The sequence below is a fragment of the Nerophis lumbriciformis genome, linkage group LG09 (genome assembly GCF_033978685.3).
Source record: "Nerophis lumbriciformis linkage group LG09, RoL_Nlum_v2.1, whole genome shotgun sequence".
NCBI lineage: Eukaryota > Metazoa > Chordata > Actinopteri > Syngnathiformes > Syngnathidae > Nerophis > Nerophis lumbriciformis.
Window position 1 is genome coordinate 14,868,480 of NC_084556.2, and position 24,021 is coordinate 14,892,500.

Consider the following 24,021-nt stretch of genomic DNA (forward strand, 5'->3'; position numbering starts at 1 on the left):
CATGCCTAAATTAACTTAAGCTGCATTTAGAAGTCCATGGAAAAATTAGAGCCATAAATATGTGTACGCTTTATTATCTGATTAGTCGACTAATCGTTAAGGTAATCATTGACTAATCGACTATCAAAATAATCATTAGTTGCAGCCCTAATCCTGACTAGTCTCCCAGTTCCTGCCGCCGAAAAACATCCCCACAGCATGAAGCTGCCACCACCATGATTCACTGTAGGGAGGGTATTGGCCTGGTGATGAGCGGTGCCTGGTTTCCTCCAAACATGATGCCTGGCCTTCACGCCAAATAGTTCAATTTTTGTCTTATCAGACCAGAGAATTTTGTTCCTCATGATGTGAGTCTTTCAGGTGCATTTTAGCAAACTTTCGCGAAAAAAAGCTTTCCATCTGGCCACTATATCATACAGCTGATTGGTGGATTGCTGCAGAGACGGTTGTCTTTCTGGAAGGTTTTCCTCTCTCCATAAAGGAATGCTGTAGCTCTGACAGAGTGACCCTAAGGTTCTTGGTCACATCCCTGACTACACAAAGATGAATGCAGCAATGTACAGAGACATCCTGGAGGAAAACCAACACTTCCCATCCAACCCAAGGGAACTTGAGAGGTGCTGCAAAGAGGAATGGGCAAAACCGCCCAAAGATAGGTGTGCCAAGCTTGTGGCATCGTATTCAAAAAGACTTGAGGCTATGAATGTTGCCAAAGGTGCATCAACAAAGTATCGCTCAAAATTTGTGAATACCGTACTTAAGTACATGTGATTTTTTTTTAGTTTTGATTAAAAAAAATTGTCATTAAGGGGTATTTACTGAAAAATTAATGTATTCCATTTCGGAATAAGGCTGTAACTTAACAAAATATGAAAAAAGTAAAGTGCTGTGAATACTTTCCGGATGCACTGTATACCACAATTACTGTACAGATTCAAACTTGTTATGTGTAATGCAGATAATACAGAAACACCATGCGACCAAAATTCTGATGATTAGAAACTATTCGGAAAAATTCCTGCGAGGGTCACTACCATGTCATGTTACTTTTTTTCTAGAATCCTGCACACAACTTATCTATGATTCCCGATTATATTACTTTCCAACAGGCTCCTCTGACCTAAAAATATGCCACATGCACGCGCAACTATCTGAAAGCAAAGCTATCGGACGACAATCACAAGCACACTGTGATACACATCTAAAACATCCAGCAAGGCACCAAAAACCGAGCCGCGCCCGTCTCTTCCCCACCACCACCACCCAATGAGCCTGCCTGGATCGCCGCTTTTCATCTCTCCCTTCTCTAACTGGCCGGCTGCTGGAGAGAGAGGCGAGGCGTGATCCCGACATGTTCGCGCGGCCTGGGCTGGGAATGTAAACAGCTCGCGTTCCCTCAGCTTTGGGATTTAAGGCCAGGAAACTGTGGCTTGGAATTTTAATAGATGCTGCTGTGGTGCTTGAAACCACACACACCATGTTCATTTTTTTGCCTAGAAACAGAGGGCTCTGGTAGTACGTGGGCATGATGTTTTAATATGTCATGACACATTTGAGACTGGGCAGAGTATCTTTATATTCTTGTTTTGTTCATGAAGGCACTTTCCCTTTTTAGTAATGTGTGATCTGAGATCTATTTTTAAAAGGTAAATGTGATTTCGAAAGCTGCTATAGGTGCAAATCAGCTCAAATATTTTCTTGTATTGTTCCTTAATTTAAACTGATTATCTTCTCACCTCCATGAGCTGTTTTGCAGTCGGGCGCGTCTCGGGGTTCTTATCCAACGCTCTCCTCAGGAAATCTTTGAACTCTGGTGACCTGCAAAAATATATTATTAGTTCAGGATTAGTTTGAGAAAACCGGGGGAGACATGACGTGATATAGCAAAACGTTAAGAACAGAACAGTTCTGGACGTGTCGTGTTGATACATGTGGATCATCTCCTGTGCACAGCTGGCTTTTGTAAAAACGGAGGTCTCGACAGGAATGACGGCTATGCGGCGCATCCCGGACTTCTTTTAGTACCTTTATGAATGCAGTGCTGCACATCTAGACTCATAAAAGTGAGTGAGTCGTAAAAGTGGGCCTATCAGCATTTTTTCAGGTGCAATGTCACTGTTAAGTTGTTTCTAAAGTCTGCATGGGAATGCAGAAACTATGCAATTGAATAGCAGTACCGAGTGCCCATGCAAAAGGTATGCCTTTATATGTACAAATGTATTTAAAATATGTTTATATGAATAGCTTTATGTTTCTATTATTGGTATTTAAAGAAATATGTCGCTGTAAAACTGTTGTATCAATAAGTACAATACACATTATTCAGTAATGTACTATATTACCCTGTAAGTCACTAAAATATAGATTGTTTATTGTTATTTTGCTGGATACGAGGGATGTTCCAAACAGGGTTTAAGCTGTTGATTCTGAAACTGATTGTCCTGGGGGGAGAATTTTCAATGTATTTATGGTGAGTGCTATTGACCGTTTGAGAATATTTAAACTAGTTGGTTATTCTTTTATTACAGACAACTGTTTGATCAAAACAAAGTCAATAGTACACAATAACGAAACAAAATCAAAAACGACATACTACTAGTCACTGAAATCCTTTAGCTTTTGCCCTCAAATCCTCATGTGTGCAGGGAATTATTCCCTCCGTTTGTAAACATTAACAAAAACAACCCAAAAAATGTTTGGAAAATTTGAAAATATCGACCTAATCGCTCCAGTATCGATCATATAGTAATACTACCCTTGGTATTGACACTACCAATTTATGAATCGATCTGCCCTCTTCCTACATGTCTTGTACAGACTGTGACAATGCTGACGCACCAACACTTGTTGTTATATTAGCCTCTACCTAACTCTTATTAATCTACTTGTTAATTTCCTGTTAAAATCGGTTTACTTTCTGCGGTAACGTTGTTCCATCTACACTTCTTTAACTTTACTAAGCACTTATTTCTTGGTGTTGTTGCAAGTTGTCTTAGCGGCCAGCTTAGCTTTTATTAGCATGCCTGCTCCTGGTTTGCGTTTAGTGTGTAACATGTTTAACTTCAACTTCCAGTGATGATACTTGATAGAGAAACTAAGAAATGCCGTAATGGAGGTGATTATTACTACCCGGTATCTTAGGAGAGCGGTGCAACACTGTGTTAGGGGGGGACAATATTTAGCTGCTACTGTAGCTGTGTCAGCCAGGGTACTAAAACCTAATACAGTGTCAGCCAGAGGGGATCGGTATTAATAGGCATCAATCGGCAATGGCGATCACATACTTTTTCACAAAAAATTATCCGATACTGATCGGTGACCGATCAATCGGCCCATCCCTACTGGATACTAAATGTCTTTTTTCGTCCCGCATGGAATAAATATATTCTTACAGCAGCACTTGGCATCTGTAAAGCTGAAGTGTACAATGGAGTTTAATCAAAGTACAACTAAATACAACAACAAAATACTTCAAAATACCAATACAATATGTATTAAAATATAGGTGTGAAACGATTCGTTTTAACAACAATTCGATTTGATTCGATTCGATATTCATGGTTGCTGACACGATTCGATCCAAAACGCTTCAGTGAGCTAAATCGATTCAGTAACTTCCTAGCAAAAAAAAATAAAAATCAACCAGTGTTACTGTGAAATAAATACTGGATGAAATACTAAATAGTGAACACTGAGTGGAAAGTATTGTATATTCCTGTTATGGCCAATGCATTCTTATTTGAATTAGGTTGAATTAACAGGATTAAACATTTTCTGCTCACATTTTCAATATTCAAGCACATAAAAGTACAGTAACCAACATTTTAACAGATTTAGCTACCCTTTCAAATTTTCTTGTAATCAGGCAATATTTTCAGTATATTAGAGGGAATCTTTACCTGACATGTTTCGACTGTCATCACAGATCGATCTACTTAAATACTGGGAACATTAATCGATCTATCCATGTATTGATCAATCGTTACACTCATATAGTGCTATATTTAAAGAAATATTACAGCTCATGTCAATCACTAAAGAGCCAATTTTTTTCCCCTCTGCACACAGTTTGTGTTTACAGAGGAAAAATACTATGACAGAAAGACATTCTCATTCAATTTACCTATAAACGCCAGCTTTAAGGACACAGATACAGAGGTAGTGTGTATTGTAGCAATGACATTCACTATGAAACATGGTTTATAGTAAAGTTATTTTGATTATTTACCATTTTCTATAATTGCTCGGAGCATGCCGTCTATTATGGAGGTTGAATACATGGTTTGCAATTAATAAAAATACAAATTAATATTGCTGATCCACCATGACCAGTCTCGGGTGTACCCCGCCTCTCGCCTGTAATCAGCTGGGTTAGGCGCCAGCAAACCTGTGACCTTAGTGAGGATAAGTGGTACACTGTAAAACATGGATGGAATGGACCGATCCAGATATTTACATAATTAAGGGAAAGATTTAAATGCATGACTCACCATTTGTTTGGTTGTTCAAGGCTGGGGGGATCCGCCTTGGCAATCTTTAGCAGCACCCTCATAGGGTTTAGGTCATGGTGCGGAGGTTCTATCTGGGCAAGCTCGATCAAAGTAATTCCCAGGGACCAGATATCGGCCTTGTAGTCATACGGCGCATCCTTCATGGTCTCGCACATGACCACCTCGGGGGCCATCCTGGCAGACAGAGAGAGGTCACTTGTAGTGCAACCCTCAGTGATTTTCTACAGACAATTTGTGGCTAAAAGTATTTGATGCAGTAATAGTTTATTATTTGTTTACAGAGAGCTTGCTCAGCTTGTGTTTGCTGACAACATGCTAATGGTTCTTAGAAAGACCCTGCAACATTAATCTGATTGTTCAAACAGCAAAGAAAGTGATGTTTGCACACCACTTTTTGTGTTGATTTTGGTAATCACAGAGCCTAAAGCTAAAACTTGCGGTATTATAGCCTTTTCAGAACTCGTTATTATGTCGTGTTGTTGCTGAGGTGGGCGGGCCTTTCTGAATGGATGTTGAACCTTTTCTAGACAATGATTGACTGGGCAACATTCACACAGGGGGGAGAACCTTGTGGCTAAAGGTTCACCACTAAAACCTTCAAAGAAGACTTTGCCAGTTTGGTCAGAAATGGAGGAGGGAAGGGCTCTGTTGTGACAACACTGCAGGATTAAAGCTATGAGCTGAGTTACAACGTCACACTTCTTGTAGGATAATGGATGAGCTGTGGGTACAAGATCAAAAGCATTCCCGAAAAACCTTACATTTTGCTTTATTTATGACACTTCAACCGCACATGGAAGGTAGTCATTTCAATGTGGGAAGAACTAAAACTATGCGTCCCAAATAAACGTAACATACCGGGTTTATTACCCATTGCTGTGTTGTATGGGAGAATATATCGTACTCACCAGTATGGCGTGCCGATGAAAGAATCTCTTCTCTGGAGGGTTTTGGTGTTTTTGGCAGATACACCAAAATCAGCTAAGGAGAAAAAAAAATATTGGACTTACTGGAGTATTTCTTCACTAGCATTTCATTGTAAAATAGTGTAGAGTGACAATAATAAGCTCAAATACATTTTGCAATTCATATGGGACGGCGTGGCGCAGTGGAAGAGTGGCCGTGCGCGACCCGAGAGTCCCTGGTTCAATCCCCACCTAGTACCAACCTCGTCATGTCCGTTGTGTCCTGAGCAAGACACTTCACCCTTGCTCCTGATGGGTGCTGGTTAGCGCCTTGCATGGCAGCTCCCTCCATCAGTGTGTGAATGTGTGTGTGAATGGGTAAATGTGGAAGTAGTGTCAAAGCGCTTTGAGTACCTTGAAGGTAGAAAAGCGCTATACAAGTACAACCCATTTATTTATTTATAATAACATTTTTTTTTTTAACTGTAAATAATGACCATGACGAGCTAAATATTGCTCTTTTGGGACAAAAACTGTGCAAGTTTTCATTAACGAGACGAGACTGAAAGCAAATGTAAGTGGATGGTCTGTCACACGTTCAAATGCACAACACTTCTGCCTATTGTGCATGTCATCTGTCTGTGAAACGCTGAAAAGTATCACTTTCAATCCACTTCAGTATCATCCGTGTTTGGTTCCCCCCTACCTAATGGTGCGCAATGAACTATGACCGGCTATTCGAGTTCAAAATACTTGGAACGGCCTAACATTTTTGTAGCATATTCTTAAAACAGTAGTGCCATCATATAGATGATCTTTGCCTGGCTTTATGATGTAGATGCTTGAAAACAGCAGATTCTCAGGAATATACAAAATAGGAATAGCGAAGAGAGAAGTCAAGTCCGCAGGATCCCTTATATAAAAGGACAGCACACGAGGCTTCTGTAATGTTTACATTCAGTGACAGTCTGGCAATCTCTTTGTTGGTTCTGTTAGCACGTTGTAATATGTTAAATAGGTTGAGTTGTATGTGCTTTGTTGAGGGACGCACACACAAAACACAAACAAACTCAGTAGTACAGTTACATGATACGTTTGGCCATTGCTTGATTAAGTACACGGTAGGTGTTAGTCATGTGGTAAAGCCAGCAAAACATATTTTCATTTTGATTGTTTGATAATGTAGTAGGCCATTCAATTTTCTTAGAACGGTAGTATTTTGTCAAAATAATGTAGTGAACTTGTAGATTTGCTATTCACAACATGTGTGACACTTCTGTATGATTAAGTAGGGCAACGATTCATGTAAAAATATAAGTTGAAAGGAGGAGATAAAAGATCAATGGCAAAGTCTAGGCTAGAGCTATCAATCTGGTAATGATTCTGGTTGTTATGCAAAAGCATTAAAGTTAACTTACTGACCTTAATTAATTTGTTGAAGACTAATACTGCTTTTTTTTTTTAAACTAAAAGGCAAGGAAAGTTTATTTATAGAACACAATTCGTAGACAAGTCAATTCAAAGTGCTTTCCAGAAAATTAAACGACGGCAAAATTAATAATAAAATCATAAAGATAATCATCATTCAAATTAAAAACGAAATAAAATCATCATAAAAACTATTATCATTTAAATTAAAATCAAACATTTAGTTGTCGTATGCACAATTTAAAAAAAGTGTTTTCAGTCTGGATTGCCAATGTTGAGGCCTGTCTCACATTTTCAGGAAGACTTTACCAGATTTTAGCAGCAAAAAAGACGAAACGCAGCCTCACCATGTTTCATCCTGACTCTGGGTACCAGCAGGAGAACACTCTCTGAGGTTCTCAGAGACCGAGATGGTTCCTATGGTTCTAACATGTCAGAGGTGTACTTTGGCACAAGACTGCGAAAAGACTTGTACACAAGCAGAGCTGTTTTAAAGTCTACTCTCTGAGCAACAGGAAGCCGGTGCAGTGACCTGAGCAATGGACAGGTGGTAAAAAGCTGCTGTTGTTATTGACTTAATGTGGCTGTTAAAGTTCAAGTCTGAATCCATTATTACCCCTAGATTTCTAACCTGATTATTAGATTTCAGGGTTCGAGTCTCAAGGTGACTAATAAAGAGTTTCTCTTTGCTTCTGTGGGCCAAAGACAAAAACTAACTGAAGAACTCTGTTTTGCACACATTAGAACCAGACTAAAACTGGACTTAAAACTATCACATATAAAAATGACAAAAATGTGACTAAAACTAATAAGCATTTCCGACCAAAAGACTAAGGCTACGTAAGATGTTGCCAGTAAAAACACTACATGTAGATACAAAATAATAAGTTCTAGGGTTACAGGGTTTCTTTTGTTTTAGATTGTTGTCATGCAAGTGTAAAAGTAAATTAACCACTGGGTTGAATATTAGAGACTCAACTTGTGTATACGTAACAGTGGTAATCATGCAAAGTCCAGCCCTATGCACGCTGTCTTAAAATCTTTATTCACAAATCCCCACTGATCGAATATTTTGGGCAGTGCCAGCCAATGAGCTAAAAGCCAGGGGCTGTCAGCTCAAAGTTGAGCATAGTGTTTTTTTTAAAAGGGGCCCTAGTATGGAAAACCAACTTTTTTCCCCTGATGGTACCTGCTTATGTGTATTTGGGATCTGCATAAGTCCCAAATTGTTTAAATCAAACCCTGGAGAACCATATAAATGTATTTAAATGTATGTAACACCTGCTGCACAATAATGCACTTTGTGACTTCAATAATAAATATGGCAGTGCCATGTTGGCATTGTTTTCCATAACTTGAGTTGATTTATTTTGGAAAACCTTGTTACATTGTTTAATGCATCCAGCGGGGCATCACAACAAAATTAGGCATAATAATGTGTTAATTCCACGACTGTATATATCGATATCAGTTGATGTCGGAATCGGTAATTAAGAGTTGGACAATATCGGAATATCGGATATCGGCAAAAAAGCCATTATCGGACATCTCTAGTAGTCACCCTATTCTGCCTATAAAAGCCCTTAAAAAACATCCAAACACCTCCATTAATGAGTTATGTACATTATGTAAGTATATACAGTATGTAATGTAGTAACGGGCACATTAATATTAACATTTAATATTCACGCAACGTACGCTTTTTTTTTTTAAACTACATCACTTTCTACTTTTACTACTCACTGCTGACTTTATGAGAGCCAACAAACACAATAAAGCATCACTTACTGTGCGATGTCTGCCGTCATTAGGATGCCGACTGCTGGAATTGTTATATTCCTGTTTTAGATGAAAAATGACTCAATCTTCACGAAGAAAAGAGGAGTGGAACCAAGCGTCTTTTTGTGTCGTTCTCGCCATTCCAGGTTCTAAATTGGCTTTCAAAGTGTACCATCTTGTCTGATTTCATCCTTGTCCTTCAATTATCCAGGTGACAGGCATGATTTATGATTTAGAACAAGCAAAGGAAGCGAGGAAGCAGCTTACCACTCGATGATGTAAACATTGGCACTGATGCTCGTGATCACGGTGCGGCTATAAATAGTTAATCTTAGTTAACGCTTTCTAATAACAATATCACTAATACTTGGTTAATATTCAAGTCACGAAATATAAATGGAGTATTGTTGGCGCTTTTTGGATGTTTTTTTATTGGGTTTTATGGGCGGAATAAAGGACCTCCCTTTTGCTCTGCTGTAAGCAGACTTTTTATTTACGAGTTAGAATGCATTAACAAAAAATGATATACGTCGTCATGTCTTTCATAATGATTGTGATTACCTTATTTTTCGGAGTATAAGTCGCACCGGAGTATAAGTCGCACCTGCCGAAAATGCATAATAAAAAAGGAAAAAAACATATACTGTATAAGTCACACTGGAGCCCGGCCAAACTATAAAAAAAACTGCGACTTATAGTCCGAAAAATACGGTAATAGGCAACATTTCAAAAAATGTGCAGTTCCCCTTCAAGAGTTGCCACTGTTCATCTTAATTAGTTATCTTCTTCCTTCCTATGAGCGATAACTCCTAGGGGTGTAAAGATTAATTTATATTCCGGTTGATATCCTTTAGATTCACTACATCGATTTGTGCTCTGCAAGTTTGCCTTCGAGAAGAGGTAGCAATCCAACATCGTTTTAAAACGAAACCGATCCATTTTGTCGATACTAGAAAAATGAAATATTGGATTTATGAACGGCAGACTTAATATGAAGTTCAACACTTTTAATAAGGACGTTAATCGCTACTCAAGTCTGTCTGCCCATCTGTGGCGTCGGCACAGCAACAATAGCAGATGCATACGTTGGCTGAGAAAGGTCACAACAAATGCAACCGCGACAAGACTATATCATAAATTACAACCCAACAATTTTAAGCTACAGCACGACCGCAAAAGCCTCAAAAATACAAACGCCACAACAAAATAATATAAAGACACAACACAACTTCAAGCCACAAAGGACGCGACAGACACGGATCAAGTTACGGCGATGGAGAAAATACCTGGACATAGTATATTAGTGTCATTGAAAAAAAGTTATTTATGACAGAAAATGTGGTCACATTTCACTTACTTTTACAACTTTGTTCATTACACTATTTTCAACTTTCTGTCTCAGGAAGTCGGTGAGTCCCCGAAACTTGTCCGCTGTCACTTTCGTTCCATCTTGATATAGTAGTTTGGCTTATAGTTAATGTGTTATGGCTTTATGTTGTTGTGGCGTTTGTATTTGTTGTGGCTTTTATAATTGTGCTATAGATGTAAGTTAGTGTGTTGCGGCTTCATGTTATTGTGTTTGTGGCGTTTGCATTTGTTGTGACTTTTCTTTACTATTGTAGCAGTTTTATTAAAATGACAATAGTAGCAGGTAAACCACGGCTAATTTAACCTAAAGAGATTTGGTTGCACTTCCATCCATCCATTTTCTACCGCTTGTCCCTTTCGGGATTACGGGGGGTGCTGGAGCCTATCTCAGCTGCATTCGGGCGGAAGGCGGTGTACACCCTGGACAAGTCACCACCTCATCGCAGAGCCAACACAGATAGACAGACACCATTCACACTCACATTCACACACTAGGGCCAATTTAGTGTTGCCAATCAACTTATTCCCACATAACCTTTTATATTCATTTATTTTGTATTTGTATTATTTTTATGTAAAAAAAAAAAACAAGAGTCAAAGTAGCAGATAAAACTACTTTTAATTCAACCTGAAAAGATTTGGTTGCATTTAATGTTTTACATTAATGTTGTATTTGTATTATTTCTACGTTTAAAAACAACAGTAAAAGTAGCAGGTGAATCTATTTCTAATTCAACCTGAAGAGATGTTGGCTGCACTATATTTTTGATATTAATATTGTATTAATTAATGTTGAAAAACAAAAAGCAGAAGTAGCAGTTTAATCGACTGCTAAAATGTTGGTTCCTGTACTTGTATTGGACATTTCTTGAATATTGAAAATGAGAGCAAAACGTGTTTCTTCTTGTTAATTCAACCTAACGTGTTGGTTGCATTTTATTCAAATAAGATGTGAACACATTGGCCAATCATTTTTATTTACTTAATTGTTTGTATCCATATTTTTTTTATACCCAATTCCCTTACAAGAAATAACAGGAAAATAGGAAACTTCACCTGCATTGTCCATTATCCAGTATTAATTTCACAGTCACATTGTTTTGCTAAAAAGTTACTGAATCATTTCGGATTGATCGTTCTAAAAAAAATAACATCGATCCTGAATCGTATCGGCAACCAAAAATTCTGAATTTAATGAAATCGTTAAAATGAATCGTTACACCCCTAATCGTTAGCGTGGCTCTCCTCCATCGTTGTGTGCCAAACAAACATTTCTTATTACTTTAAAGAGGCAACACCCAATGCTACCATCCAAAAATAGTGTGAAACTCAATAATGTAATCATCGCACAAGAAAAGACACGTTGGTCATAAAAGAACCATGACAAAGTGCGGCGCTGTGACGTGGTAGCAGGTAAAGCCAGTTGAACGAGGGGGGAAATAACACCGAAGTGCAAACATTTTGCTGCTGCCTGCATTTCTAAAAATACATCTACAGTAAGTATTTCAAGTTGTTCCACTTGAAAACCTAACTATACCTTTATATTTCAAGCCTGGTGTTTGCATGTCAACGCTGCCGAAAATGACACATTACACCAACCGCTTTCTGCTACTCTTTTGGAACGTTATGGCTTACATGTGAAATTCGCGAGCCACTGGTCCACAACTTCTGCAGTGCAATGTCAAGAATGTGGCGCACTCTTCAAAAACGGACCCATAAAAAATGAAAGCATGTCAAACTTTCAGAGATGTTTTCCCACACATGATGATGCTTTGGTGTGCACTAAAAGTCAAAGAAACAGCAACATATGTGCAAATCTGCAATGTGATACAACAATGCGATTCATGCTTTTGGTGAAAGACGTGCACACTTTCTCAAACAAAGCCAGTGTGTAAAGAACACAAAAAAACGCAACGTATTATTACACTTTGTGAAAATTATTTCTGGTTACATGCAGCCGTGCTCGTCTGTTACGTTTTATCAATTGTATCATCTGACTACACAACCCACGACGGAAGCATAAGAAAATGCAAAAAAAACGCACCGCATTGAATGAATCATCAGTAAGAATCATGCAACAAAAACAATGGAGAAGGAAGAGTTTGCATTACAATCTCAGCTTCTGTGGGTCACAGACCATGATTCCAGTTTTGTCTGAGTTTAGCTGAAAAAAAATGTTTTGAATCCACACACTCATATGTTTGATGCAGTCACCGTCAATGACATGCAGATCTGAGTGCCAGCTGCATGGTTGCAGTAGGACACATGGTAGCTGTGAATTACAGTAGGAAGGGGATTAATATGGCCCCATCCATCGCAGTTGACCTAACACATGAAACGTGACGAATTGGGGGGTGGAGGGGTGCACTATCCACCTTAGCCACCAGACGGCAGTACAGTGTTGAATGTCTTAAAATGTGTTTTGTGGCAGTTCCGACTTTGACCACAGCGTCAGTTGCTATCATGGAATAAGGCCGAATAAATCCCTTCCCTGCTCTAGCTGGAGTAGTTGTAGCATGTACAAGTCAACACACAGGCTAATATTAGCAGAACAGTGTTTCCCCACAGCACTGCAAAATGTTTGTGGCGTTGAGTTGGGGGAGTAAGTGACAATGGGGGTTGATGATGTCATCGTCTAATTTGCATAATTTGTCTTGATATTTCTACGGAGACACGTAGCAAATAAGAAAAGCAAAAAAATAGATGTTTGAAATGAAAATTTAATTTCTAAATCAAGTATTTTTGTATTTTTTGGTTTGCTGCAAGCAAGACAAAGCCACCTGTGGGGTGTGGGGCACACAAGCACCGGCTGCTCATTGAGGAGAATAGGTGCTTTCATTTTAAGGTCTCCAAAAGTATCACATAACACCTGAAATGTTTTTTCAGAATCAGAATGTAGAAGGGTCTGCAATGTTTACCAAAATGTTTATCAAAGATTGCCAATATACTTGTGACAATGGGAGGGCGTGACTAGGTGTGTGGTGAGAGCGGGCCGGGGCTCTGTCAATATGACATCAACATATAACTTGCATAATTTGTGATAATGCAAATATTTTGCCTAAAAAGGCTAAAACATGTGATACATTTACCGTACATTCCAGACTATAAGCCACTACTTTTTTCTACACTTTGAACCCTGTGGCTTATAAAACGGTGCAGTTCACTGCAGGTGCTGCGGTGTCCTTCCATTCACTGGTAATGTTTCTTCCAGCTGTCCATAGCGTTTCTACTTGTCTGGATTCTTCATTCATAACTCCAAACGTTTTACTAAAACTAAACCGTCCATATGTGATGTCTGTAGGAGTGTTTTCATGCATATGTGCACGTGCTATGGTAATGTGATGATGCTAGCGTTGTTTACAAGTGTCTGTGTAAGTATTTTTGTATTTTTCAGTTTCACAAATTCCTCAGTAAACTCACCAAAACGTCAAGGTGGAGTTATTAAGTCTGTTTAGCTGATTGGAGAGCTAGCGTCCGCAGCTAGTGGGTCCTTGACGACGACTTCTGTTTTGTTTGATCAGTGGTTTTGCTGCCGTGTTACAGACATTAAGGTACGTAAATAAACATTTACAGAATATTTCTGTGTAAATAACTTATTTCGCAACGTATATATCTGTGGCTATAGTTATTTTTTCCCCCTAAAATTTAGTGGGTGCGGCCAATATATCGGTGCGCTCCATAGTGTTGAAAATATGGTACTGAAAAACAAATCTGTGTTATTAGTTTTTTGTTTTTTTTTCTTAAATTATATCGTTTTGCTCTATTTGTCAATTGTTGCTGTCCACAGGCTGCACTTTGTACACTGTTGGTTTATTGACATTTATTATTCTACCCTCCCTGAATTTTGGAATTCTTATCCATCCATCCAATTCATTTGCCAAATATGTAAACAGTCTTTTGAATTAGAAATGAAAAAAATAACTCAAGGCGTTTTGTTGATATTCTTCACAATGTAGTTACAGTAAAACTAAGCACACAAAGAAAAGTACATCAACATACATATGAAGTGCACATACATGTAGGAATCACGTCAAATGTTTAAGTGTGTTATAAATTGCCAAAATAGCAATAGATTTAAACAGGATGAAGGTTGGCTCTAATGCCGCTAGCTTATTGACAGGCTAACGAAAACGAACAATGCAAACATATTCAAAAGTTTTTAAAATGAGGTTTTAAAAAACAAACAAACAGCATCTATATTTCTACTTAGAGGCAATTATTCTCCAAGTTTTGTAGAAACAAATACTGACCGCTAACTTTGTACTCCTCAATAAACACACACTACACTGTGTGTGATCAACTACGGAAGTGTTACAGTTACTGTATCGCAAAAAATTGTAATCAAAATGTTGTTTGTTTTTTTTCATACTTGTGGCGGCCAATTTAATTGTGGCGGCCTGCCACAAGAAGATGAATACACTGGAAACCTATCTACAGTACAGAGCAAAACAATTTACACACCGTCCTATTATCATGTGTTTAGGAGTGAGGGCAACTGGCAGCGCCAAATCAGTTTGTGGTGTTTCAAATGTTGTCGTGGCGGGTCATCACAGATAAATCAATGTGTAAGAAACACCACTTAGTCGTTTCTGTACTCAAGCTGTGGACTTAGTATACTCCAGTCTCCATTTATCTGCAGCAGCCGGGTTTTTCTTGATGCCCTTAGTCTCATTTTGGATCAAATGTCTCTTACGTGCAAAGAGAAATGTTATAAATCCCTGTGAGACTCTCTCTTAAACCTAATACTCCGGTTAGAAATCTATGGATAACAAATAATATCAGCAGCTTTGTACCAACTAAAACATTGCCAAAATCCAAGGAATATTTTCTGAAGCAGACATAGAAAGACTAGTTCATGCCTTTGTCCCAAGCAGGCTATACTACTGAAATGACCTTCACATTGGGCTCTCTAAATGGGTTGTTAAGCAGCTGCAGTACATCCAGAATGCTGCTGCTCGAGTCCTGACCAGAACCAGGGAATACGAGCATATTAGTCTAGTGCTTGTATAAAAGTATTTTTATGATCTTGCACCAAAAACATGTCAGAGTTATATAAACCATCTCAGGGTCTTTGAGAACCTCAGGAAGGAGTCTCCTACTGGTGCCCAGAGTCAGGACCAAACATTTTAGTTTTAAGGTCCTAAAAACTGGAAGTCTTCTGGAAGAAGTGAGACAGGCCTCGTTGGCAATGTTCAAAACCAGGCTGAATACACTCTTAATTAGCGGTGCATATGACAAGTGAAACTATTTTATCTACACTCTTTGATTTTAATTGAATTCATGATTAAAATTCTTGGAATTATTTTTTAATTGTGCTTTATAAATAAAGCAAGCGAAGCAAGTACTCATCAGTGGAAAATTGTTTTTAAAACAGATTTTGTCTAAAACTAAATTTCCAATTTCGTAAAGAAGTGCATCTCGCGTGCAATCTTTTTAAAAGCAAGACTCACCGAGTTTGATGTCCCCCTCTGGCATGAGGAGGATATTGCCGGCCTTCAGGTCTCTGTGGATGATCTTCATGTAGTGGAGGTATGTCAGAGCCTCCAGCATCTGCTGGCAGACCACCTTTATCTGTGGCTCCGTCAGCCCTCGATCCAACTCTGATGAAAAGAAGATATGGAAGTTCACTCGGGAGGAGGTGGAATGAAGTATTCCAAATGCAGACTTTGCAAATTCAGATAAGAGGGTAGGTACTGATCTAGTGAGTGAATTCCACTGGCAAAAAGATTAAACAAGGTCATGCTGTGACTAGAAAAGCCTCTCAAGTTGTATTGATGCCGTAATCCTAAGTAAGATAATGTGTGTTTAGTTAGCTGCAGTTGGGGGGGACACGCGGATACGAGGATGTGGCTTATATTGTAAAAACAGACGGGGGGCTTTCCCACAGCAAAGGACTCCTCTGTGTCTGCTCGCTATAGCCTTCAAGGCCAATTTGGTCCAGAAGCATTGTTTAAAATGTGGAGAGTACTTGAATAGTGTTAAAGACTCAAGTTAGACAGAGCTGTTAACCATGCAGAGGGACTTACCTAGCATTGTGGCATCAACAGCTCCTCCTGGACAAAACTCAATCATGATCTAAACAAAAAAAAGAGAACAAAACATTTGAAAAAAATGACATGTAGCACTCGGGCTGCAGCTTGTCAATAGTGTGGGAACTTCAAAGGCTACGTTCTGTTATTTGTAATTGAACATGTTAATGAACACACTATCAGTAATTGCTAAGACATATAGAAAGTCTATGGTAAATATAACCTCAGCTTCTTCCAAGTCCTTTTCAAATACCGGCATGTTGATTTATGCAAGTGTTAATTAACATGTGATGTTCCTCATAATATCCCCCAGGAGACGATGGCGTACAGGTGTTGAAATTGTGTTTTTGTTTTGTTTTGTTGTTAGTCTAAGCATAGTGCAACTGTATGTGCGCAATACGTATTACTTATTGCTAATTTTTTGTTATTTCGTTTTTTACTTTTGGAGCTGTATGTAGAAATGGCGCCGCTGAAGTGACAGTTGGTTGCATCAGCTCTGTGCTCATTTACTGTATTGTATGTCCTTTGATGTTTCCCTCTATTTTCCCATGTTTTTTGTTTTTTTTATCTTTTTTTGTGGACTTTTTGCATCTGCTCTGTAACCACATAATTTCCCATTGTCGGATAAATAAAGCCTATCCTATCCTATAACTTAAGCATGCCCAAAACAAACAAACCACTGTACAGAAGAACAATTTAATTATTTCTGCACTATTAAATTACAGCAGCACTTTCAGTACAGCTCCAGTGCATCCCGAAAGTATTCACAGTGCTTCACGTTTTCCACATTTCGTTATGTTATAGCCATACTTGCCAACCCTCCCGAATTTTCCGGGAGACTCCCGAAATTCAGCGTCTCACCCGAAAACCTCCCGGGACAAATATTCTCCCGAAAATCTCCCGATTTTCAGCCAGAGCTGGAGGCCACACCCCCTCCAGCTCCATGCGGACCTGAGTGAGGACAGCCTTTTTTCACGACGGGAGGACAACAGGGTGACAAGAACTAAATCATCCAGACTAGAGATAAATTGTAATATTATGTTTATCTTACCTAAAAATAAATATATTTATCAATTTAAAAAAAAAAAAACTAAATACATTTTTACTATATTTTGCTAAAAACATCAAAATTAATTGTATTTTTATTTATATTTTTTCTGACTCCTTATTACATCCAGACATAGAATTATACATTAAAATAAACATATTTGAAATAATTAATTTTAAATTATCATAATAATTCATTTAAAATGACCATATTTAATCATTAAAATAATTCCTTGTTTATCAACGACTTTAGCATTTTATTCATTACATTTTGAAGCTCTCAGAAGCCAAGTTATGTTATATTCCTTAATATTTATTTATGCAGGTTTGAAGTATCAATTATCTAAACACAGTTTTGTTTGCATATTTTCAGGATGTAGATTATATATATATATATATATATATATATATATATGAAATACTTGACTTGGTGAATTCTAGCAGTCGTTATACTCCTCCCCTCTTAACCACGCCCCCAACCACGCCCCCCACCCCCCAAAATCGGAGGTCTCAAGGTTTACAAGTATAGTTATAGCTTTATTTCAAAATTGAATAATAATAATAAAACCCCATAATGACAACGTGAAAATGTTATTGTTTATTTAATTTGTAAGTTTATTAAAAAATTTAATTTTTGAATACGATGCCACAAGCTTGGCACACTTATCTCTGGGCAGTTTTGACCCTTCCTCGTTGCCCTTTCCTCTTTGCACCACCTTTCAAGCTCAATCAGGTTGGATGAGAAATGTTAGTTTTCATCCAAAATGTCTTTGTACATTGCTGCATTAATCTTTTCCTCTATACTGACTAGTCTTCCGGTTCCTGCCGCTGAAAAACACCCCACAGCATGATGCTGCCACCATCATGCTTCACTGTAGGTATGGTATTGGTCTGGTGATGAGCGGTGCCTGGTTTCCTCCAAACATGTCGCCTGGCATTCACGCCAAAGAGTTCAATTTTTGTCTCATCAGTCCAAATAATTTTCTTTCTCAAGATGTGACAGTCTTTCAGATGCATTTTTTCAAACTTTTTACAAAGAAATGGCGTTGGAGAGATGGTTGTACTTATGGGAGGTTCTCCTTCAACCACAGAGGAGTGCTGTAGCTCTGACAGAGTGACCATCAGGTTCTTGGTCACCTCCCTGACTAACCTAAGATGAATGCAGCAATGTACAGATACATCCTGGAGGAAAACCAACACTTCCCATCCAACCCGATGGAGCTTGAGAGGTGTTGCAAAGAGGAATGGGCAAAAAATAGATGGGCCAAGCTTGTGGCATCGTATTCAAAAAGACTTGAGGCTGTAATTGCTGTCAAATGTGCATTAACAACGAATTGAGCAAAGGCTGTGCATACTTATGTGCATGTGATTTATTATATATGATTTGTTGTTTTTTTTATTTTTAATAAGTTTGCAAAATAAAAAAAATAAAAACAAATGTACACATTGATATTATGGGGTATTGTGTGTAGAATTTTGAGGACACAAATGGGTTTATTCCATTTAGGAATAAGGCTGTAACGTAACAAAATGTGGAAAAAGTGCAGCACTGTGGATACTTTTCGGATTCACTGTATACTGTATGTCAGCATCAGTGGAGTGTGGTAAAGCTTCTACAACAGAGTCAGAATAGACAGTGGAGTCTTGCAGTCCTGCTTGAAGCTCGTACAGTAAGTTCATGGTCCAAATATATAATCGCAGTTCAACTGAGAAGCCAAAACACCGAGAGAAGGGAAAAAAAAAACAGGACACTCCCTAAAATGATGTCTTGTTAGCCAACTGTAACCTCTAACAAGCATCTTTCATTTCCTGTCCTCCCCTTTAAGTCTCTGACACACACATACTGTACATTACATGGACAAAATATATTTTTTCATCATTCCAATGCATTTTGCACTGTATCAACTTTGGATAGGTACAGCTTTGAAAGAGCGTATACTGTTGAAGAACTAGAGTTCCCCGAAACACCTTTAGGTGGTACAGCACGTTATGCACGTGTAACGGAAATAAAAATGCACAGGAAACTGCTAAAACCACACCAAATTGAACGCGGCAGTCAAAACGTGTCATGCTAACAAAAAACAAAAAAAACTGAGAACACATCGTTCTCTTAAGGAGACAAAGTAGAGACTGTGGCATAGAATACTGCAATGCCCAGCGATAAACTGGAGTAACAACGTACTAAGCTAACATTATTTAGGCTACAAAAAGTTCTAATGGCCAAGTTATAGAAACAGTACATTGTGGTACCTGGTGTACTCAATATGAAACCAAGTTATAGAAACAGTACATTGTGGTACCTGGTGTACTCAATATGAAAAACGCCAAGGGGGACTAGTAGCAACTGGCAAGTATAAGACAGTAACATCGACAATCATCTATTCCGTTAAAGTGCTACTAAAAACAACAATCTATTTCCCAGCTGAGGCGACAGTCATAGAAATACAAACTAACCAATGTTCTCACATATTTACGCCGTGAGCTCATTGTACGCTGAACTCGCTATGACAACACTGTCAAAGCATCAACACTATGCATGGGGTGTGGAGTTTCAGTGCGGACAAAAAGGTACGCAGATGAAAGAGGTTGATGAGATGAAAGAGGTTGATGCAATAAAGGCATGCATTCCTTGATACATTTGTACTCACTTCAACTTAAAGCAACAGGACCATGTGATGTGCCAATGCCAAATAATAAAACCTGAAAATAACTATAATCAATCCACCAACTTTATTCACAGAGCACTTTAAAAAGCAACAAATGCTACTGAATAAAAAAGACAGATGGACGACTAAAACAACAAATCAAGCACCAGTATACATATATATAGATAGATGTATGTAACTATGTGTGTGTGTGTATATATATATATATATATATATATATATATATATATATATATATATATATATATATATATACATACACACACACAGTCGTGGTCAAAAGTTTACATACACTTGTAAAGAACATAATGTCATGGCTGTCTTGAGTTTCCAATAATTTCTACAACTCTTATTTTTTGTGATAGAGTGATTGGAGCACATACTTGTTGGTCACAAAAAACATTCATGAAGTTTGATTCTTTTATGAATTTATTATGGGTCTACTGATAATGTGACCAATCCTGCTGGGTCAAAAGTATACATACAGCAATGTTAATATTTGGTTACATGTCCCTTGGCAAGTCTCACTGCAATAAGGTGCTTTTGGTAGCCATCCACAAGCTTCTGACAAGCTTCTGGTTGAATTTTTGACCACTTCTCTTGACATAATTGGTGCAGTTCAGCTAAATGTGTTGGTTTTCTGACATGGACTTGTTTCTTCAGCATTGTCCACACGTTTAAGTCTGGACTTTGGGAAGGCCATTCTAAAACCTTAATTCTAGCCTGATTTAGCCATTCCTTTACCACTTTTGACGTGTGTTTGGGGTCGTTGTACTGTTGGAACACCCAACTGCGCCCAAGACCCAACCCCCGGGCTGATGATTTTAGGTTGTCCTGAAGAATTTGGAAGTAATCCTCCTTTTTCATTGTCCCATTTACTCTCTGTATAGCACCAGTTCCATTGGCAGCAAAACAGGCCCAGAGCATAATACTACCAACACCATGCTTGACGGTGAGGCATGGTGTTCCTGGGATTAAAAGCCTCACCTCTTCTCCTCCAAACATATTGCTGGGTATTGTGGCTAAACAGCTTGATTTTTTTCATCTGACATCACTTGGACAAAGAGAAGACCTTCTAGAGGGAAGTTATGTGTTCAGATGAAACAAAAATTGAGCTGTTTGGCCACAATATGTTTTGGAGAAATGCAAGTCATCATAGAACTGGCACCCAATGCTATTAAAAAAGTATTGATTTTGAAGAGAGAATTGTTTTGAATTGTGACTCAATTCTGAATCGAATCGTGTGTTGCCCAAATATTCACAGCCCTAGTATATGTATATACATATATGCATATGTATATACCGGTACATATATATTTATATATACTGTATGTCCACACATATATATATATATATATATATATATATATATATATATATATATATATATATATATATATATATATATATACATACATATATATATAGATACACATTTACACATATATACATATATAAACATATATACACACATATGTATATACATTATACATATATACACAATATAAACATATATACCGGTATGTAGATAATACATATATACATTACACCTATCTATCCATCCACCCATCCATCTAATATATCAACCTTTAAAACAGCTTCAGCACAGAACTCTGGGTAAGTTGTTGTGCAGCAGTGAGGAATGTGTCCTGACCGGTCGAGCTGCAAGCACGACATTTCTAAACTGGGCTGGAACGGTTGTCTTCCGTTACAGCATTAGCTCCCTCTTTTAATTTAAACTGATACGTGTCTAATGTCAATAACATAAAGTGTGTGTGATGTTAATATTTGAGAAGCAAAGGAAGTATAATGATGGCAGCTGAATGAGGTTATCAGAAAAAGTGACAAGGCATATGTTGAGCTAACGCAGCAGCGTCCCTATCACTGTAACAGTGCTGTGATTTTATGAAATGTACAACTTCCAAAGAAAAAATAAACTGCAGTCACCCTAAATTAAATAACAACAAATGAATGGTGTGAACAATGCAGTACACACTCAAGTTTCTGCCGAATGTTTTAGTCTAAGGTGTACTAGACCGTGCCAACAAAGACAAAACATGCTGCTTTCTGTTGAGGAACTGGTATGTCATTAAGTTGCCGAGCAACCACAGCCAAAGCCGCTGTGCCTGCAAATTAAACAACGTAGCAATTGTAAAAACAAAACAAAACAATAGTTTCATTGTTTCAACATATAACTGATTAATTACTAACAATGTTGTCAAGGCATGAGCAATAACAGATACACTCACTGACCACAATAGTAAGTACAGCCAGCTCCTCTAATTAGATCCAGGGGGTGTATTAAAAGATGGGGTCTTTTAAGAAAAAATTGTAATCAGAATCGAAAGTGGAATAAGAACCGAAAAAATCTTATTAATTCCCATACCTATCAATGAATTTATCAAAGTGCAGTTATCAATCACACCATTGTTTTAATTTTAAGTTGTAACACTAACTGTCAGGAGTTTTACATTACTGTTTATTGTTACATCCCTAATTTGGGTTAGTCATGATTAATCACAAGTTATTACTTGCATAATTTAAAATAACGGGGAAAAAAAGCCAAATATTTCATCATAAATGCAATTTTATTGTCAAAACTACATACAGGAACATTTTTTAAATAGTTTTACTTGAATGCACTATTATTTATTTGCTCAAAACTAAGTCCCATCAGTTGGAGTCTCCACACTCATATGTGCATGGACTTACCGGTATGCATTGACCAGATAACTGAGGGTATAACCGTCAGACTTTCAGGTAACCATCTGTGGTTAAGGTAGAGCATGTACGGTCTAAATAAATTGCGTGATTAATCTGCGTATATTCTTGATTAATGCAGTATAATTTTTAAGATTAATCACACGAGTTAACTAGTTATTTTTGACAGCCTTACTTTTTTCCCCCTTTTTTTGGTGTATTTATGTAAACAATTTATTTCCAAAAATTAAAAAAATTAAAAAATAAATTGATGTTTATAAAATGTAAAAAAAACTGAAACTATTGTGTTATCATAAATGATTGAAGATTAAACACAGTGTTTGTTTTGAATGTGGCGTGCATTGCATGGTCAGTGATCACGTCACACACCAGTGTGAGGATAGTTAGAGCGATAAGCTCTGCGCCCTTCAAAACAAACTCCAACGGAACTTTAGAAAAAACTGAGGTCATTTGTTGGTATTGCAGTGACAAACTTTCTTATCATCGGCGCACATCAAGTTTAAAATAGCATCTTAAAGCGAAACATGAATGTGATCATGCCGTTGCTAGCCTGAATGACAATACAGAGGACATACAAACTATGCTGGCTGAGTTATCTGCGTTTCCCACAGATCAATTAAACAATGTGTTTTTAAATGGACAGCCACCGCATGTAAACCACTTAACATCTGTGAAGATGTCGTTCATGCCGCCAACTACCGTCGTACACGTACATACAAAAAAAGTCAGCACTGTCATCTGAAAAGGTAAAGAAAGCCTAAATCAGGGGTGTCAAACGTAAGGACTGCGGGCCTGAACAGGTTAAAATTTTTGAATGAAAGAAGCTGCTGTTCTAAATGTGTCCACTAGATGTCACAATAGCAATTATTTATATCTTTGTAGATTATGCTACATAAGTAAAAAAATAAATACAATAAACCACATGATGTTAGTGCACCAGTTGAGGAATATGAGCAAACTACATAAAAAACATCCTGTAATTTCATTTTGATATTATTTTTTTATCTTGATAGATTGAAAATTAACACCAATGAGTTGACTGATGAACATTATCACATAATTTATTTAGAAAGTATAAATAAAGACGAATAAAGGTAGAATATTAACCGCAACATGTAAGTGTAAAAAACACCGACAACAGTATGATTTGTACATTTTCAGAATGTGCTTGTTTTATTTTTAAGCCAAGAAAACAATCTGAAGTTGTGTTTATTTTTAAGCTATCGTGCCGTAATTTTACCAGTCCGGCCCACTTGGGAGTAGATTTTTCTCCATGTGGCCCCCCCATCTGAAATGAGTTTGACACCCCTGACTTAAATGTTTAAGCAACTGGTTGAACTAAGGAAGAGTAAATGCAGATGTAAAGTTGTTTATAGTTCAGTAAAAAAAACAATTTAACGTTCCTGCATGACATTCTGACTATAAAATTGCATTTGTATCCAAATATTGGGGTATTTCCTTAAGCAAATTTTATTTATGCAAGCAAATTATAACATGAGATTATTCACGATTACATACAGAATCAGAATCAGAATCAGAATCAGCTTTATTGTCATTATGCAAGGTA

The 24,021-nt window shown here is 37.6% G+C and overlaps 1 protein-coding gene across 1 annotated transcript in view; it reads right to left on the reverse strand.

The window, feature by feature from the left end:
* stk10 (serine/threonine kinase 10) overlaps positions 1–24,021 on the reverse strand; it is a 93,753-nt gene that overhangs the window by 28,493 nt on the left and 41,239 nt on the right. Inside the window, exons 3-7 of the mRNA XM_061962521.2 lie at positions 16,018–16,066; positions 15,442–15,591; positions 5,420–5,492; positions 4,491–4,685; positions 1,737–1,818 (exon numbers count right to left, since the gene is read on the reverse strand). Of these exons, the coding sequence (XP_061818505.1) occupies positions 1,737–1,818; positions 4,491–4,685; positions 5,420–5,492; positions 15,442–15,591; positions 16,018–16,066 (549 nt within the window). The remainder of the gene's footprint in view (positions 1–1,736; positions 1,819–4,490; positions 4,686–5,419; positions 5,493–15,441; positions 15,592–16,017; positions 16,067–24,021) is intronic.